The sequence below is a fragment of the Podarcis erhardii genome (genome assembly GCF_964252035.2).
Source record: "Podarcis erhardii genome assembly, chromosome: 2".
In the NCBI taxonomy this organism is placed as follows: Eukaryota; Metazoa; Chordata; class Lepidosauria; order Squamata; family Lacertidae; genus Podarcis; species Podarcis erhardii.
Window position 1 is genome coordinate 113303297 of NC_138498.1, and position 19523 is coordinate 113322819.

General features: G+C 46.5%; 2 protein-coding genes across 3 annotated transcripts in view; one reads left to right on the forward strand and one right to left on the reverse strand.

Annotated features, from left to right (window-relative positions):
* Positions 1-19523, reverse strand: part of LOC309336976 (zinc finger protein RFP-like) — a 194479-nt gene that overhangs the window by 106670 nt on the left and 68286 nt on the right. The gene's annotated exons all lie outside the window — the stretch shown is intronic.
* On the forward strand, positions 1816-17177 carry LOC309336941 (zinc finger protein RFP-like). The gene is made up of 8 exons (XM_081853468.1): positions 1816-2505; positions 3377-3472; positions 5997-6227; positions 7230-7252; positions 8814-8929; positions 11420-11446; positions 12288-12314; positions 15711-17177. The coding sequence occupies exons 1-8, from the start codon at positions 2113-2115 to the stop codon at positions 16244-16246; spliced, it is 1449 nt and encodes a 482-aa protein (XP_081709594.1). The 5' UTR covers positions 1816-2112; the 3' UTR covers positions 16247-17177.

The window sequence follows — 19523 nt, forward strand, 5'->3', positions numbered from 1 at the left end:
CAAGATGTACAATCAGATCCGCAGAACCTTTCCAAGGAGTCATAACCGGTGATATCCTGCCAGACGGGTAACGATCTCATTCACAATACTTACTCATCCCATAGTGGAATTAAACCCTAACAGGACAATGGGGTGTATCTGACATGACTCAGGAAGTAAGGAATTGTACTTTTTATTGTACTGTAATGGAGTAAGCAAAAAAACCAAAACACCTATACTTGATTGACAGGGGTGTGCCTGGATCTCAGATTTCTGCCTGACACCACACCTTTTCTGTGACATGTCTACGATGTTTTGAGGATGCATCTAGAAATGTATTATGCCAGTGTTTCTCAAACTTGGGCCTCCAGCTGTTTTTGGACTACAACTCCCATCATCCCTAGCTAGCGGGACCAGTGGTCAAGGATGGTGGGAGTTGTAGTCCAAAAACAGCTGGAGGTCATGGGCCTAGCCAGGGTTTTTATTGGGGGGGGGGCAGGACTGACGTGATTGGTCAGTTAGTTCAGTATTTCTATTATTTTACTTGATCTGGGGAGGGGCAGCTGCCCCTTCCTCCCCCCTTGGCTAAGTTCATGCTGGAGGTCCAAGGCTGAGAAACACTATACAGTATTATGGGAAACTCTAAAAACTTTCAAAACACGCCAACCCCGGTTGCCCCCTGATCCTCTCAAAGTGAGTGGGTGTGGTGGGACAGCAGCAGATTGTCCTCACCCACAACCACACATGCAGCGTACGGGGTGTGCATGTTCAGCCCACTGCATTTCGCAATGCTACACAGTGGCGTAGCGGGGGTGCAGGGGTGGCCGGCCGCACCGGGCGCAACATCTGGGGGTTAGGGTTAGGGGGCGCAAACCCACGGGTTAGGGGGCACAAATTACTTGCCTTGCTCCAGGTGCTGACAACCCACGCTACGCCACTGACGCTACATAAGGGAGAAATAAAAATGCGCTTGGGCACAGCTACGGATGGGTCTCCATCCCTTCTGCCCCTGGGAAGCCGCTGCACCGAAAAGGGAGGGACAGGGTCCTCACTTGCTGGTGGGGAGCTTTGACAGGGAGCTACTGAGAGAGACTCCAGCGTCCCCTTCGAAACTGTTCCCACCCGCCTATTTGGGGCTCCCCTCCCGCGCTCCTGCCATGCACAGGAGCCTAGGGGGCCAAGCTGCACACCCAGGCGTGCAGGGAAAGGGGAGGCCGCCAGCAAAGCCGCGCAGCTCCCCCACTCGCTGGGGCACCGCGCCACTAAGTGGGCAACGCGCCACTAAGCCCTATGGGAAAGATGGCTCTGCAACTAAAAGGCTAGAAAAACATGACACCATGAACTCAGAAAGGACAGATTGGCTCACCCTTAAGAACCAAGCAACACCCACATTTAGGAGCACAATGACCCTTGATTCTCTCACCACTGCTGTTTTGTTGTTCTTGTCCTTCTGTTTAGCTAATACAGTGGTACCTCAGGTTAAGAACTTAATTCGTTCCGGAGGTCCGTTCTTAACCTGAAACTGTTCTTAACTTGAGGTACCACTTTAGCTAATGGGGCCTCCCGCTGCCCCCGCCGTGCGATTTCTGTTCTCATCCTGAGGTAAAGTTCTTAACCAAAGGTACTATTTCTGGGTTATTGGAGTCTGTAACCTGAAACATCTGTAACCTGAAGCGTCTGTAACCCGAGGCACCACTGTAAAACTAAATTTAAAGGGTTTTTTAAAAAAAGATTTATTCAGAGAAAGGGAACGCCACTTCCCTCTTTCTTGAGACAGGGGTCTGACGCTTTTGTTAAGGAAGTAAGAAAGGGATTGTGAGAAACCTTAGTTCACTCTCTCAACTCCTCAGCGAGGGTGGGGAAGGACAGAGTTGTTTATCCGTTAAAAGGAGGGAGGAGAAGGAACATAACAGAAACCAAAAGGAGCTATCGCCTCTCCCCAATTCATTATTAAAAATAGATGTGGTGAGCACAATAAAGGCAAGGCTTAATCCATTGTTACCCTCAGTGGGGCTCTTGTACGCCCCAGAGCTTGCCCTCCCTTGAAGTAGAAGCAGGAGAGTAAACACCTTGGCAGTAACAGGAATCAGAAAACGAAACCAAGACTGTCGTTTGGCCCAGGGAGAGGCAGCCATGGCAGCAGGAACCCCTGAGAAGCAGCTTCGCGAAGAAGTGATTTGCTCCATCTGCCTGGACTACTTCGAAGATCCAGTGACTACCAACTGCGGGCACAATTTCTGCCAAGCCTGCCTGAGAGACGGGCGGGAGAAGAACCCTTTTTGCCCTCAGTGCAGAGCAGCCTTGAAGCCACGGCAATTCAAGCCCAACAGGAAATTGGCAAACTTGGTCGAAATAATCAGGAAAATTGAGGAGGGGAAAAAGTCTGAGCTGTGTAAGGGGGACCAGGAACCCTGCAAACTCTTCTGCAAGGATGACCAGGTCCTCATATGCGTGATCTGCAACCTCTCCAAGGAGCACCGAGATCATCACGTTGTCCCTGTGCAGGAGGCTGCCCAGGAGTATAAGGTAGGGAATTGCCATTGTTTGGGGGTCCAGATAGATAGAGCAGGAGGAGACGCAACAGATTGAGTCTGAAATGGTACATGGTGTGGAGAGCATTGCTGTTCTTTTATTTAAGCCAGCGCTAGGCAGAAGGTGGGACGCGGGTGGCGCTGTGGGTTAAACCACAGAGCCTAGGACTTGCCGATCAGAAGGTCGGCAGTTCAAATCCCCGCGATGTGGTGAGCTCCCGTTGCTTGGTCCCTGCTCCTGCCCACCTAGCAGTTTGAAAGCACCTCAAAGTGCAAGTAGATAAATAGGTACCACTCTGGCGGGAAGGTAAACGGCGTTTCCGTGCGCTGCTTTGGTTTTGCCTGAAGCGGCTTCGTCATGCTGGCCACATGACCCGGAAAAACTGTCTGCGGATAAACGTCGGCTCCCTCAGCCAGTAAAGCGAGATGAGTGCCGCAACCCCAGAGTCTGGACTTAACAGTCAGGGGGTCCTTTACCTAGGCAGAAGGTAGTTTGGGATCTGCTGGTGGAACTGTAGGTGATTTGCAATAGGTTGGAAAGGCCTCTTGATTCCCAAATGTTTAATAATAATAGCACAATTGTAGTTAAGCGGCATATAAAGTGTTTAAGTGTTTAAATAAACGAAAGACCTACAATCTAAGTATGCAAAACAGAGGTGGGGTCATGTAGCAAATCACAAGAGGATTGTGTTGGTGGTGATGTTGTTGTTGTCGTTGCCCCGGCAGCCAACACCAGGAAGCTTTGAAATTAAGAGCTGGGCCTCATCTACAGTGCATCGGATCAGACTTGGCTTTATAAGGAACTCAGTCGGGGGGAACTGGACTGGCTGACTAAGCAAAAGTCTTTTTTTTTCCTGTTTGTGCAGGGGAAAATCGAGGCCCAGCTCCAGGCCCTGGAGAAAAAGAAAGAAAACATTTTGCACCGGGAACAGGCTGAAGATGAGAAGAAGCAGAAGTATTTAGTAGGTGTTTGTTCCTCCAGCTCCAGTGCTGGGGATGAGAATGAACTGGGCGGCTCAGTCCTCGAGGCAGCAAATATCTCTTTGCGTTCAGCATGAGGCACCACGTGTTGTTCCTCTGTACCAACATGGCTGGTCCAAAACATGCAAGTTCTCTACTGGGTGGCTGGTGGCACTAAGTGGTTCCTTGTATGTGCAAAGGAGTGTTGGGGTTACAGAGGACACAGCCATGCAGCCCGTTCACACATTCAGCAAGCTGTTGACTGCTAACTAATTGACAAGTGGCCTACAGGCTTGTGTGAACTCACCTGTTGGTGTTCAATTCATTGCCCTCCCCCCCCCCCATGGTTTGGAAAAGGGCAGCCCATAGCCCAATGGTAGAGCATCTTTGGATGCTGAAAGTCCCAATTTCAATTAGGTGCCTCTCCACGTAGGGCTGGGAGCAAACTCTTTCTGAAATCACGGAGAGGCGCTGCCAGATACTGTGGACAACACTTAGATGGGCCAATGGTCTTCCTCAGTATAAGGCAGCTTTCTGTGTTGCTATGTGATATCAAAACCCCTTTGATTATACAGGTGACAACAAGGAAATGCTATCTTCCACCAAAGACCCAAGTACAGTCGTACCTTGGATCCTGAACACCTGGGAACTCGGACGTTTTGGCTCCCAAACGCCACAAACCCAGAAGTGTTTGTTCTGGTTTGCGAACATTATTTTGGAACCCAAACATCCGACAGAGCTTCCGCGGCTTCTGATTGGCTGCTGGAGCTTCCTGCAGCCAATCAGAAGCCACGATTAGGTTTTTGAACGTTTTGGAATTTGAACGGACTTCCGGAACAGATTCCGTTAAACTTCCAAGGGACGACTGTACTACAAATTTCACACAAGCTCATTCCTGTCATTGTGGACACATGGAAAGCAGATGCTCCCCCAGACATTTTCAAATTGAAATTGAAATTGAAATACTTTATTGTCACTTGTACAACTTGTATACAGTGAGATTACATGAGCACCCCCCACTCAGCTCTCTTAGTCTTCATTCCCCTTGTTTACTGACGCACACCCACCAAACCCGAAAGTCCGTTGCCCTGTTGTGATCTTTTCATTCAGCAGCCTAACAGCCCATGGATAGAAGCTGTTCTTTACCCTGTTGGTGCGACGAATCATGCTTCTGTATCTTCTTCCTGAGGGCAGGAGATCAAGAAAGTGCCGGCCAGGGTGTGAATCATCCCTGAGAATTTCCCTCATTCTCCTGAGGCAACGGTCTTCCGCTATTTCATCCAGCGGATTCACGGGACATTTATTCAAAACGCAATTTAAAACAAGCAATTTAAACTACCCTCAATGCACATTTTGAAATGACATAGCCAGTGGCGGACAACGGGCGGTGCGGTGCAGGCAGTCTGCCCCAGGTGTCATCCCTGAGGGGGGTGACAAAATCCCCCCTGGGTGGATCACCGCCACGCCAACAGGGATGCCCATAGGGACGGGACAGGACATGCGGTGCCAGTAGAGAAAGGGTGCACCGTGGGGCCTCAGCTGACCTACAGCTGGGGGGAGGCAGTGGGCGGACAGTGGCCGTGCCGTGCAGTCCCATCCTGTCCCCCGTGTGCACCACGTCCCTATCGGCGGTTCGCCTTGCCCCTGTGGGCAGTTTGCACCACCCCTTGGCATGCCGCCCCAGGTGCCCAAGAGGCTTCCTCCGCCACTGGACGTAGCCGGCTGTTGAGGTATAAGGTGCCCAGAAAACCTTTTAAGAGAATACATGGGTACAGTCTTGTGGAGACCGTCAGTACTTGCCAGAGGAAGGGAAGCATCATGATGTCAAAGTGATCAACAATTACCTGACATTCAGAAGACATCTTAAGTTCAGGGAAGTTTTTAATGTGTGGTTTTAGTGTATTTTTGGTTTCTATGGAAGCCGCCCAGAGTGGCTGGGGAAACCCAGCCAGATGGGCGGGGTACAAATAATACATTATTATTATTATTATTATTATTATTATTATTATTATTATTATTATTATTACTATGTGCCAAATTACAGTGGTACCTCGGGTTACATACGCTTCAGGTTACAGACGCTTCAGGTTACAGACTCTGCTAACCCTGAAATATTGCTTCACGTTAAGAACTTTGCTTCAGGATGAGAACAGAAATTGTGCTCCGGTGGCGCGGCAGCAGTGGGAGGCCCCATTAGCTAAAGGTTAAGAATGGACCTCCAGAACGAATTAAGTACTTAACCCGAGGTACCACTGTAATTCGTTGCTACAGGCACACACTGTTGCTTAATTTGGAGGGGTTGTATGCCCTCCCCCTCATCCCCCTAAAAATCTGCTCTGGAAGTTCCCCTATCCCCCTGGAGCAGATTTGAGATTGCCTGGGGGTTGTAGAAAAGGAAAGGGGAATTCTGTTGTGTGAACAGAAGTGTGTTGTGCAAGTGGAACAGCATCGTTGGATACAACCCAGCCTCCTATTCCACTGTTTGCCACCTTTCCTTATGTCTCTTGTTCCCCCTTGCCCCTCTAGTCACAGGTGGGAGTGGAGAAACTCAATATCAGGGGTGTTTTCAAGCAAATGCAGAAGTTCCTTAAGGAAAACGAGCGCCGTTGGCTGGCCCAGCTAGGAGATCTGGAGAGAGAGGTTGAGAAGACATGGAAAGAAAATGTTGCCAGCCTCTCTGATGAGTCTTTCCGCCTCAACACGCTTATCAGCGACATGGAGAGGAAGAGGCAGCAGCCAGACAGCAAATTCTTGCAGGTGAGACTTGAGACAGAGATGGATCCCACTCCCTTGTTATGAAAAAAACGCGCCTAGACATTCCATTGTTGCGCCCATAACCTAGGTTTAAGGTGTCATTTGCCTCCTATCTTTCCTATCTCAGCTTCTAACTCTGTACAGTGGTACCTCAGGTTACATATGCTTCAGGTTACATACGCTTCAGGTTACAGACTCCGCTAACCCAGAAATAGTACCTTGGGTTAAGAACTTTGCTTCAGGATGAGAACAGAAATTGTGCTCCATCGGCGTGGCAGGAGGCCCCCTTAGCTACAGTGGTGCTTCAGGTTAAGAACAGTTTCAAGTTAAAAAACGGACCTCCGGAATGAATTAAGTACTTAACCTGAGGTACCACTGTACAGTCATACCTCGGGTTACAGCCGCGTCAGGTTGCATTTTTTCGGGTTACGGACCGCCGAAACCCAGAAGTACCGGAATGAGTTAGTTCCGGGTTTCGGCAGTCACGCATGTGCAGAAGCGCCTAATTCCAACCTGCGCATGTGCAGATGCGCAGGCGCAGGTTAGTAATGCTGTGGGTTGCGAACATGCCTTCCACACGGATCATGTTCGCAACCCGAGTGTCCACTGTATAAGAATTATTAAATAAGTCTGAAGCAAGGCAACTGACACAGCCATCCTTCAAAATTCGCACTTCTCTGAATTTTGCTGCGCACGTCTCCAGCAAAACACTGTGTACAAAAACGCCTGTAATGAGGTAAAAATGTACACGTCCATGAAAATAGCATCAAAATGCATTATATTATGGAAGATTGATGTACAAAAATGTGTATATTTGAGGGGGGAATGCATAGAAAAATACACATCATTAGGAGACTGATGAATTTCCATGAAGGACTTCCATCGCAAATAGTTTTGGAAACATCGAAAACTGCATTTAGGGCTGCCAAAATCAGAAGCTGTAGGAAAGTGGAATTAACAGATGCACCTGTCCCTACCTGAGACCCATTTCTCTCTTTCTTTCAGGACATAAAAAAGACCCTGAGCAGGTATGTGACTCTTACTCTCTCCGCTTGCTGTTCTTTCTGGTTTTGATAGTCTCTTGCAGCAAAAGCAACAAAAGATATTGCGAAACCTTTAAAGACAAATGGATTTATTAGGGCATGTAAGCTTTCATGGATGACTGTTCCCTTGATCGGATACCTGATGTTGTTACCATGAGTTTCAGGTACATAGCTACATAGTTGGAGAGGGAGGGGCAGTATCGTAAACAGTGAGGTCAAAAGGAAATGAAAGGTTTTGAGCAGTGGACTCCCCCTCTCTCTCTCTCTCTCTCTCTCTCTCTCTTTCGCTTTCGCTTTCGCTTTGTCTCGCCCTCTAACACTCACTCACCAATCACAGCGGTACCTCGGTTTTCGAATGTAATCCATTCTGGAAGGCCATTTGAGTTCTGAAACATTCAAAAACCGAAAACAGTCGACAATTAGGCTTCAGGATCTTACACAGAGCAGAAGCTGCATGGCATATTCAACTTCCGAGGTGTGTTCGGAAACCTAAGCGTTTGCTTCCGGGTTTACAGTGTTCATAAACCGAAATGTTTGACAATGGAGACTTTCGAAAACCGAGGTATTGCTGAAGGAACCTTGTCACGAGTCATAGCTGTCAACTGTCCCTTATTTGGCAGGAAAGTCCTTTATCCCAGCGCTGTGTCCCACTGCTGTCCCTTATTGATGATGTCCCTTAAATTTCCCAGGTTTCAAAGGAAGCAGCTCCTCTCCCTCCCTCCCTGCTGGCCAGGGAGGAGGGAGGCCCCAACTGTGTTGCTTGGCTGCATTGCTCACCCAATAAGGAATCTAAGAACGACTGGGAGGTGGAGCTTGCATGCCTTGTGCTGATCAAATCAGCCACGTTGCCTGGGGACTCGCCTTTGCTCAGCGCTTCCCAGAGGAGAAGTGACGTGGTTTTCCTTGCTGCATCCCCTTTGCTGGGTTGTTGCGCTGTGGGAACCACCACTTGAGGCTTCGTTTGGCTGCTGGCTGGGCTTTCCGCCTTTGGCTTGGAGGGGCTCAGAAGTTGAACATACCTGTGTTCGGAAAATCCCTTATTTTGGCTGCTGATCCCTTATTTTCAAGGCTGCTGGTCCCTTATTTTCAAATCTGTAAGTTGACAGCTATGGTTCTGAAACGTTCAAAAACCGAAAACAGTCAACAATTAGGCTTCAGGATCTTGCACACAGCAGAAGCTGTGTGGCATATTCAACTTCCGAGGTGTGTTCGGAAACCAAAGCATTTGCTTCCGGGTTTATGGAGTTCATAAGCTGACAATGGAGACATTCGAAAACTGAGGTATTGCTGAAGGAACCTTGTCACGAGTAAATAAAATATCCGGTCTGCCGCTTCATACTACAACAAGATAAGGGAACCTGCGGTTCTTCTGGTGCTGCTGAACTACAGCTGCCATCATGCCTGACCATTGCCCATGCTGGCTGGGGCTGATGGGAGTTGTAGTCTAACAATATCTGTAGGGTCATGGATTCCTTGTGCTTCAGGCCTGCAGGAGGAGACAGTGCTTTCAAACCACTCTTTTAACTGGCTCTCAACTTCTTTCCAGGTATCAGGAGGGGCAACTGAGGCAGGTGGTGGAGCTTTCTCCAGGGCCTGAGGAAGGACTCAGAAGTTACTCTCATAAAAGACTGGTTCTCAAAAAGGTCATGGAAGAAATTGAAGGTATTGGTGGACAGCTGTAGGAGGCGGGTGGGTTTTCCAGATTGGGTACATGCAAAGTGAGGGGCTGGCTTTCTCTGCAATGTCCCAGGTGTCTGAACAAGTGAGGCTGTGTCACATCTCTTCCTGTTTCCTAAAATGGGGCTCAGGGTGTCTTCCGTAAAAGGATTCTCCTCATCAAAGGCCACCTCTGCACCATACATTTGAAGCACTGTTATTAGATCACTTTAACAGTCATGGCTTCCGACCCCCCCCCCCAGGAAACCTGGGAATGGTACCTTGTCAAAAGCGCAGAGACATCTTCTCACTTCACAAAGCTACAATTCTGGAAGTGGTTTAACAATCAAATCCTTCTGAGAACTGTAGCTCTGTAAGAGGAATGAGGGTCTCCCAGAGTTTGGAGACCCACAGACTAGACCACATTATACTGGCTTATCAGGGATGCCAACTTGAATAAAATATTGTGGGGCCCAGGTAAGCCCCGCCCCACTGATCACATGACACAGTGCGCACGCACACACACACACACACACACACCATTTGAATGGGAATGCCCATCAACTTTCTGGGCAGTAACTTTGTTACTGTGTTCCGTGAAGTGGGACTATTGTCCTTTGTTCTTTTTCTCTTTGCTGTCTGATGCTAGAGAGAGAGGGAGCCATGTTGCAGTGCTCCATGTGTGTTTATATGTAAATAAAGTAGATTAGCCAAAATGCTGAGTTGCTGAGGTCTGTCATGCATGATGTGCAAACTCTGCGGATCCTTAAGCGTGCCGGCGTCGGTTGGCATCGGTCGCTGTGATGTTTGGGCTGAAGAAAGCTTTTGAAGCTCCCAAACGAAAGACCAGGGGGGGAAAGAACATGCCAGTAGGGCATGGTCCTACTCGAGTGTAGGCTGAGCTCCTGACACCGCAACATCTGGAGAACCTCAGCTATCTCTGGACTAGACCATTTCTCCTGGTGGACATGGAAATGGAAGGGGCGGAATCTGTTGTCTGGCAACTTCCGTATCCATTAATGAATCCACCCACTTCTTTGGAGTGATATTTGAAAAGCAAAAGCCCAGTTGTACAAGAACATAACGTAAACATCAGAACAACCTGCTGGATCAGGGCATAGGCCAACGTAGTCCAGCATCCTTTTCTCCCAGGGGCCAACCAGATGTTCCTGGCAAGTCCATAAGCAGGAACAGAGTGCAACAGCACTCTCCTGTTCTGCAATTCACTGGTGACTGGTATTCACAGCCATGCTGCCTCTGACAGAAGAGGGAGAACGTAACCATGGAGCCAGTGTGGTGTAGTGGTTAAGAGCGGTAGTCTCGTAATCTGGTGAACTGGGTTCGCTTCCCCGCTCCTCCACATGCAGCTGCTGGGTGACCTTGGGTTGGGCTAGTCACACTTCTCTGAAGTCTCTCAGCCTCACTCACCTCACAGAGTGTTTGTTGTGGAGGAGGAAGCGAAAGGAGAATGTTAGCCGCTTGGAGACTCCTTCGGGTAGTGATAAAGCGGGGTATCAAATCCAAACTCTTCTTCTTCTCCTTTGATTCTTCCTCTCCATCAAGTTGCTTCCCTTTACACCTAAAGCAGTTGTCAGGGGCTCAGGAGCAGAGGCACAGGAGAGGGAGGAAATGGAGAGCGAGGAGGAGGAATCCGAGGGAGGTGTAGGCAGTGACAGTGGTCAGAGGGATTCCACGAGCCTCTCCAGCGAATCGGAAGATTCACAGAAGGGGGCGCCGTTGGCCAGGGCGAGGGAGGTGCCAAGGGGGAAACCCCAGAAGGAAGGGGCCAGCGGGGACTCCCTGAGCAGCAGTTGGAAATCAGGACCAGCTTCCCCACCAGAGCGCAGTAGGGGGGAGGAGTCCCAGGAATCGGGACCAGTGTTCTCACTACCAGCGAGAGGAGATGACTCAGGATTGACCACGCCTCCATCGGAGAGCGGGGAAACGGTCAGGAGGAAGGTTACCGGCTGGGCGCGCGCGCCAAGTTCAAATGTACAGGCGAGCGGCACAGCAGGTAGCCCGGATAGGGAGCCAGGTCCTAAAGCCCGCCGGAAGGAGGGGCAAGACTCAGGGGGGTCAGCGTCAGAAGAGTCCAGAAAGGAGGAAACCCCAGGGGGCAGAAGGACCCAGAGGAGGAAAGAACAACGGAAGAGGTAGAGTAGGGCTAGGATCTTAAACTGGTGCGGAAGGGGCGGTGAGTCAGACGGGACTTCGCCGATCTAAGGTTAAGACGTAGGGCTGCACGCTCTGGCGTTGGAATGGAAACTAAACTTCAATAAAGACTTTTGTACATTACATCAACCTGGCGTTGGTCCTCTGTGAGCTGGGACCTAGAGGCAGCTCTGACAGCAGTTTTCAATTTTTTTTTTAAAAAAAGCATAAATTTGTTCACTAGTGTCATTTAAATGCTGGTCGTACGGAGTTATTTTGTGATTGACTCATGTTGCTGTGTGCCTCACCTAGAGTAAATTTGTCCTCTTTTCCTTCCCATAACAGAGTCTTTGGAAGAAGCACTGAGCAAAGGTAATTTTGTGGTAGTTTTATGGGAAGCAAAACTCTGGTGAGGGGAGACGATGGGAGGAGTCCCTTTTTTAAATGAGAGATGGGGAGAGGAAGGTGTTTGCATTGCTCCAGATGAAAGGTGGGGAGGAAATGATGCAGTTTTGGGTTTTGGTGAGGCTGCCTGGAGGACTCCTAAGGAGAGGGGAGACAAGAGAGGAGAGGAGGCTGAGGGAATCCTCCACAAGGGAGGGTGTTCAGAAAAGGGTAAGAGGCTGCCAGCTCTGCAGGCAAGAGGCGGAAAACTGGGCTCTTGAGCCCCACAAGGAAGCCGCTGAAAGAATTTACAGTGGTACCTCCGGTTAAGAACTTAATTTGTTCTGGAGGTCCGTTCTTAACCTGAAACTGTTCTTAATCTGAGGTACCACTTTAGCTAATAGGGCCTCCCACTGTTACTGCCACACGATTTCTGTTCTCATCCTGAGGTAAAGTTCTTAACCTGAGGTACTATTTCTGGGTTAGCGGAGTCTGTAACCTGAAGCGTCTGTAACCTGAGGTACCATTGTAGTTGCTCAAGGCAGCCGTGGACTCCAAAAGGTCGAAAACCTCTGGTGTAGACAATACTAAATTAGACTGCAGGGAGTTGGACTACATGCCCTTTGGGGTCCCTTCCAATTCTGCAGTTCTGTGATTCTTACACTCAGCCTTGTTATATGGCTTCCTAGGTTTCTAATTAAAATGCTCATCTCAGTATTCTGTGTTTCTTTCGTCGTTCTTTTTTTTTTTTTTTTCATGAACTGACATACTTGCTATATGTATTATTATCTCGCTTCACATTTGTCCACATTTTATTCCCCAAAAACAGAGCCGGCAAAGGAAACGTTGAGCAAAGGTAACTATTAGCAGGGAAATGTAGGAGATGGGGGAACTCTTGGTGGGTGATGAAGGCTTAAATATCTATAATGAGGTTGCATCTGGCAGGTGGTTCCACACACCTTTCTTTCAAAAATGTCAAAGAACCTGACTGATAGAGGCAGACCAGAGTAGTGGCTCACAGAGATTGCAGATGCAGATTGTATTATTATTATTATTATTATTATTATTATTATTATTATTATTATTATATTTAAATGCCTATATTGACGTTCCTTCCAGTGGAACCCAGGGAGGCAAACACCGAAATAAAATTAAACACCAGCCACCACCACCAAATACCAAATTAAAAATAAAATAAAAAACTTTTTTTTAAAAAAAAGGGGGGGAAACATTTTTGATGTTAAGATCAGTTAAAACATTTTTTAAAATTGCCAGCACCCAGTCATTGCTCTTCTGCTTTAAATTGCCAATATAATCACAGTTCTTCCAGACTTAATAGATTCCAAACAACATTCTGCAACCCTGTGAGCAGAATCTTCTCTTTCCTTCTCCGGATGTTGTGAAGAGGGAAGTTTTCAATGGGACCACAATGTGAGGGGAAGTATCAAATTCTCCCTCCCCCTTTACTGCACTCTCAGCTATGATTCATCCTCCTCAGACCCAATTGATGGGGTGGGGAGAAACTGGCTCAGCTGTGATGCTATTGAAAAAGGAAGGGTTAAAGTGATAGAGTTGATTTATAGGGAGACAGACCATAGATTCCCCATAAAAAAGTGAGTTAACTAAGGACTTATCCATATTTACCTTTTGCCCCATGCTTCCTCAGCACAGGTTCTGCACTTAAAAGCTCTGCGTCCAAGTATTTGTTTGTTTTGCCGTAGCGCTTTCCTTGTGAAAACCTGCTCTTTAGCTCTCAATCAGAGCAAACGTCAATTCAAGTTTTCCCGCAGATTGCCATTTGCTCCGAATGCGCTTTAAAGAGCAGGTATTTGTGGGGAAATCTCTGGGGATGAAGAAAGAGTGCCTGGAAAAAGTAGGGTGGGGAGGCAAGTGTGGACAAGCCCTCAGTGTGACTGTTCTGCTTTAAATTCCCAGTGCGGAAGCTGAGCGAGGGTGTGAGCTGACCCCATGATGTCCTCTGTTTTTGTTGGTTGTTATGGGCATGCATTTTTGTGCTTTTATATTGTGAACCACCCTGTTATCTTCAGACGAAGGGTATAAGAATCAGCGAGAATGCTGACTGCTAAAAATTGGAAGGGAGAAAAAAACCCTACAAAGGAAGAATGGCAAATTAAATTGTGTGAATACTTAGAACTAGCAAAAATGGCAAAGGTAATCAGGAACCAATCAAACCAAAAATTGTTACAGAGTGTATTTAGAAAAACACTGTTCCTGAACAAAATCCTTAATATGCTTTGACTACTATACGGGTGGCGCTGTGGTCTAAATCACAGAGCCTACAGTTTGCCGATCAGAAGGTCGGCGGTTCAAATCCCCGTGACGGGGTGAGCTCCTGTTGCTGGGTCCCAGCTCCTGCCAACCTAACAGTTTGAAAGCCTGTCAAAGTGCAAGTAGATAAATAGGTACTGCTCCAGCGGGAAGGTAAACGGCGTTTCTGTGTGCTGCTCTGATTTGCCAGAAGCGGCTTAGTCATGCTGGCCACATGACCCGGAAGCTGTACGCCAGCTCCCTCGGCCAATAAAGCGAGATGAGTGCCGCAACCCCAGAGTCATCCACGACTGGACCTAATGGTCAAGGGGTCCCTTTACCTTTACCTTTTCTTTTCTCAAAGTAGATAACAATAGATAATGTATATTTTATTAAGATCAATGAATTAAAAGAAGAAAAAGAACACAGTTTAAAAAGTAAAGAAGAAGTAAGGAGCCTCAATGAGGTGGACGGAAGTCACTCTTAAAGATTTTAAGACTTATTGTAGCAGTATTATATGATGTTAAATTATTTTGGGTTTTTTGTGTAGCTTATTACGTCTTGAATAACGAATGGAGTAACTGTACTAATAATCAAACTCAGTAAAGAATATATCCAGAATATTCAGAATCTTCAGGCGAAGGGTTTTCCATGGGGAGGGAGTGGGCCAAGCGGAAAACTGCTTGGACCCACACTTTGTAGGTATGGGAACAGCGGAAGTGTGGGCGAGTCCCAAAAGGAGGGGGGAAAGGAACAAGTTCAGCAGCAGGCAGAGGAAGAGGAGGAGATGAGAAACAGTTTCTACCCAAATGCAATTTTGGTTTTAAATGCAGTGTAAGGAGTCTCTATGGAAGTATATTGTATTTAAAAATGGGGTATCAGAGTTTTTAGGCGGCTAACCAGGTTGGGATAGCTGGGATAGCAGGCTTGTTGGTTTTGAATGTTTTAGGTACATTTTTCAATTTTGTCGTTCTGTATGGGACAATGACAATAAAGATTATCGTATCATAATTCAAAAGCATCAATAATAATAATAATAATAATAATAATAATAATAATAATAATAATTTATTTATACCCAACCCATCTGGCTGGGTCCCCCCAGCCACTCTGGGCGGCTTCCAAGAAAACACTAAAATACAATAGCCTATTAAGCATTAAAAGCTTTCCTAAACAGGGCTGCCTTTAGATGTGTTCTAAAAGTTTGGTAGTTATTTTTCTCTTTGACATCTGGTGGGAGGGCATTCCACAGGGCGGGTGCCACTACTGAGAAGGCCCTCTGCCTGGTTCCCTGTAACTTGGCTTCTCGCAGTGAGGGAACTGCCAGAAGGCCCTCGGAGCTGGACCTCAGTATCCAGGCAGAAGGATGGGGGTGGAGACGCTCCTTCAGGTATACAGGACCAAGGCCATTTAGGGCTTTAAAGGTCAGCACCAACACGTTGAATTGTGCTCTGAAACGTACTGGGAGCCAGTGTAGGTCTTTCAAGACCGGTGTTATATTGTCTCGGCGGTCACTCCCAGTCACCAGTCTAGCTGCCGCATTCTGGATTAATTGTAGTTTCCAGGTCACCTTCAAAGGTAGCCCCACACAGCGTGCATTGCAGTAGTCCAAGCAGGAGATAACCAGAGCATGCACCACTCTGGCGAGACAGTCCGCGGGCAGGTAGGGTCTCAGTCTGCGTACCAGATGGAGCTGGTAAACAGCTGCCCTGGACACAGGGTATTGTATGGTATCGTAGATAGCTCTGGGGAGGCCCTGGTCACTTGGCAGCCACTGAGCTCAACATTTTCTTTTCTCTCTCTCTCTTTTTAACGCTGCTCACCTTCTTTCCTTTTCCTTTTTCTTTTCCTTAATCTGTGATATTTTAGTGTATCTCTGGTTTTTATGGAAGCCGCCCAGAGTGGCTGGGGAAACCCAGCCAGATGGGCGGGGTACAAATAATAAATTATTATTATTATTATTATTCTCTCTTTTCCCCTTCAGTGAATGTGATTCTGGATCCCGACACAGCACACCCTTTCCTGGTTCTCTCAGAGGACCTGACAAGCGTGAGATGGGAAGATGGATATCGGGGCCTGCCTGAGAACCCCGGGAGATTTGACCGGGAATTCTGTGTACTGGGCTATGAGAGATTTGTGTCAGGAAGACACTGGTGGGAGGTCGGGGTGGAAGAGGAGGAAGGGGCGATGTGGGCCTTAGGGGTGGCGCGAGTTTCCCTCAGGAGGAAGGGGTGTTTCAGCTTCAGTCCGAAGGAAGGCATCTGGGCTGTGGCGAAGAGACCGCACAGCCCGCCTTGGCCTTGCCAGCTGTTTGCTTTAACTTCCCCTGAGTGGACTCCTTTGGCCTTGAACAGTGAGCCCAGGAAGATCCGGGTGTCTCTGGACTATGAAGGGGGCCAGGTCCACTTTTTTGATGCCGATTCAGATAGCTTGATCTTTGCTTTCTCTTCAGCCTCCTTCTCTGGGGAGAGGATCCTGCCCTTTTTCCAGGTGGTCTCAGGGGTCACAATGAATTGCTGAATCTTGAGGGGAATCCTCATTTACACCACACACACCACCATTTATGGAGGCCCTGTCGACTCCAAGCATTGAGGTGGGGAATCTGTCACCCCTCCAGATGCTCCCATCATCCCTCATACTGGCTAGGAGCTGGTAGGAACGATGACCAACATCTGTGGGGCTACAGGTTCCCCACCTCAGATCTTTGCTGAAATATACTCGGAGTCGAGAGTGGATTTCATGCTCTTTATTCAGCTCATAGTGGTGAGGAGGAATGGAAGTTCCCCCAGCATGTCTGCTTTATATACATTATTTACACAGTGGGCCCCACGTGATTGGCTAATTCCAGGATTCACCTGTAGGCCAATCAGGTTGCGGATTCACTTCCACCTGCAGCTGGATTGGGTGGCTCCTATGGACCAATCAGACTGCTGCATTCTGAATCCTATTGTTCTAGGACCAATCAGACTGCTGCCTTTTGGATCCTATTCAACTCAGTACATAACATATGCTTTTCTCAGAGCCAAGCAAGAGGCTACAGTCTGGGCCCCTCAGGGCAACACATTTATCAAGCATTCACCCTCATTTGCGTACATGGAGGTTTGGCTTTATCTAGTCTTTCCCGAATATTCCTTCTGCTTTGCTAGTGTGGCAGTTAGACGACGACAGACAGACAGAGGTTTGTTCTGCGTTCATCCACTTCCTGGTTGGACGGGGTACAAAACCCCTTCATTGATTATTCGGATAAACACTTTAGTCTTAACCGATTGAATATTTGCTGTATTTTTTGTCTTTAAAACTTTCACAAGTCGCTCTGTGGCTCTTTCGTTTCAAAAGGTGATGGATAAATAAATAAATTTCCTTATTTGCTTTCAGAGTGTATGCGTGGCTCCCTGTTATTAAGTCAGCCCACACTTTTTAATGCATTTCTCAGACACTTTCCAAACTGCAGGAAGTCAGGTTCTTTTTTTCGTTAAGTGGGTTTGTTGAGTTGGAGTGGGTGACTAGCTCCACTTTAAATGCTCAAATCTTTAAATCAGGGGTAGGCAACCTAAGGCCCGGGGGCCGGATCTGGCCCAATCGCCTTCTAAATCCAGCTCACAGATAGTCCGGGAATCAGCGTGTTGTTACATGAGTAGAATGTGTCCTTTTATTAAAAATGCATCTCTAGGTTATTTGTGGGGCCTGCTTGGTGTTTTTATATGAGTAGAATGCATGCTTTTATTTAAAATGCATCTCTGGGTTATTTGTGGGGCATAGGAATTTGTTCATTATTTTTTTTCTTCAAAATATAGTCTGGTCCACCACATGAGGAACGGTGGACCGGCACATGGCAGAAAAAGGTTGCTGACCCCTGCTTTCAATGTTAAAACCTAAATTTCTGGTGCAAACGTACCACAAAATACGTAGTGACTGTCTGGAGGCGCTTTTAGCCACTTCTGGGTATTTATTCATTTTATTTATTTCATAAAAATTATGCACCATGTGATTCTTTAAGCAGAGATCTTAGAATGGTTTACAAAAAGAATGAAACATAAAATATTGGTAAACACAGTTAAAAGCAACAATTTAAAGAAACAAGATAAGGAAACAAGATAAATAAAGAATTGTGTAAACTAATCATGGACAAAGCTATCAAAGTAAATAACAATTTCCTTCTAACTTCCTCCAGCCCATCTAGTTGTAAAACAATTTGAAAACAAGTTTCCTAACATGTTCTAACTTCTATGTAACTTAGCATCCTAATATTTTAAAATACAATGTACACTGTATAAATGTAAATAAATTAAAAATATTTCCCAGCTATCAACATGTTAGATAGAAGATAGGGACAAAACAAGAGGGCAAGAAGAACATACATTTAAAGAAGATTGGAAAATGTTTATTGAATATATGGAAAATAACTGTGTACAGCTGAAAATGCGGGCAGCATTAAGATAAATTCAACAAATAATTCTTGATGGATGTAAAAGTGGAAAATTGATTTGAATGGTTATAGTAAAATATGCAGGGATTTGGATATGTAAAATGAACCATGGAAAGAAAAGAAGGGAAGTCACTGGATATTTTGAAGTTTGTAAAATGTTTATTTGAAATTATAAAGCAGAAAATTTAATTAAAGTTATTATATAAAAGAAGAAGAAGATAGGGACAAAATTAGAATTAGAGGGCTGTATGCCCTTCATTGCCTCTGGCTCCACCATGTTACTTGGAACCTTGCAATATTAATTTATAGTGTTTGATTTCGGTATGGAAATTTGTTCTAATATGCTTAGTTCTGGCTTATTCCATTCTACTTTTGTTTTAAGAACATAAGAAGAGGCTCCTGGATCAGGCCAATGGCCCATCTAGTCCAGCTTCCTACAGCAGTAGTAGTAGTAGTAATTAATTGATAATTTATTATTTATACTCCGCCCATCTGGCTGGGTTTTCCCAGCCACTCTGGGCAGCTTCCAACAGAATACTAAAATACATTGATTCATCCAGTATTAAAAGCTTCCCTAAACAGGGCTGCCTTCAGTAGTCTTCTAAAAGTCTGATAGTTGTTTATTTCCTTGACATCTGGTGGGAGGGCGTTCCACACGGAGGGCGCCACCACCGAGAAGGCCCTCTGCCTGGTTCCCTGTAACTTTGCTTCTCACAGTGGGGGAACCGCCAGAAGGACCTCAGAGCTGGACCTCAGCGTCCGGGCAGAACGATGGGGGTGGAGACGCTCCTTCAGATATACTGGGCCGAGGCTGGTTAGAGCTTTAAAGGTCAGCACCAACTTTGAATTGTGCTCGGAAACTTTATAAAGATCTCTGATGCTACCTCTTTGAGTGCCTTTCCTCTAAAAAGTCCCAAACATTGCAGCCTTTCTTTCTTTTTTTATTATTATAATTTTTTATTGTTAAACTAATTCAACATTAATACACATACAAACATACATTTCATACAACATACCTACATACATACAACATACCTACAACATACCTACACTCAAATCCCACAGATAATTCCCATCATATATATATAAAATTAACAATAATATAATAATAATAATACAATACAATATAATATAATATATTAAAATAGAGTAAGTTTTTTTCATATATTTATTTATAATAAACGTCGCATAATAACCAAGGTCAAAGGAAAGGGGGGGGAGAGTTCAGAAAAGAACCGTCAAAATGATCAAGGGGATCGCTGGTCAGCTGCCATCTCTTAGCCTAGCCTACCTCACAGGGTTGTTGTGGAGATGAAATGGGGAGGAAGAGAAGCATGTACACCACCTTTTGATCCTTGGAAGGCTAAGGTG

Coding starts and splice junctions, on each gene's coding strand:
- LOC309336941 (XM_081853468.1), top strand. CDS start 2,113: ATGGCAGCAGGAACCCCTGAGAAGCAGCTTCGCGAAGAAGTGATTTGC. Junction 6,228..7,229: donor CAGACAGCAAATTCTTGCAG/GTGAGACTTGAG, acceptor TCTTTCTTTCAG/GACATAAAAAAGACCCTGAG. Junction 12,315..15,710: donor AAAGGAAACGTTGAGCAAAG/GTAACTATTAGC, acceptor TTTCCCCTTCAG/TGAATGTGATTCTGGATCCC.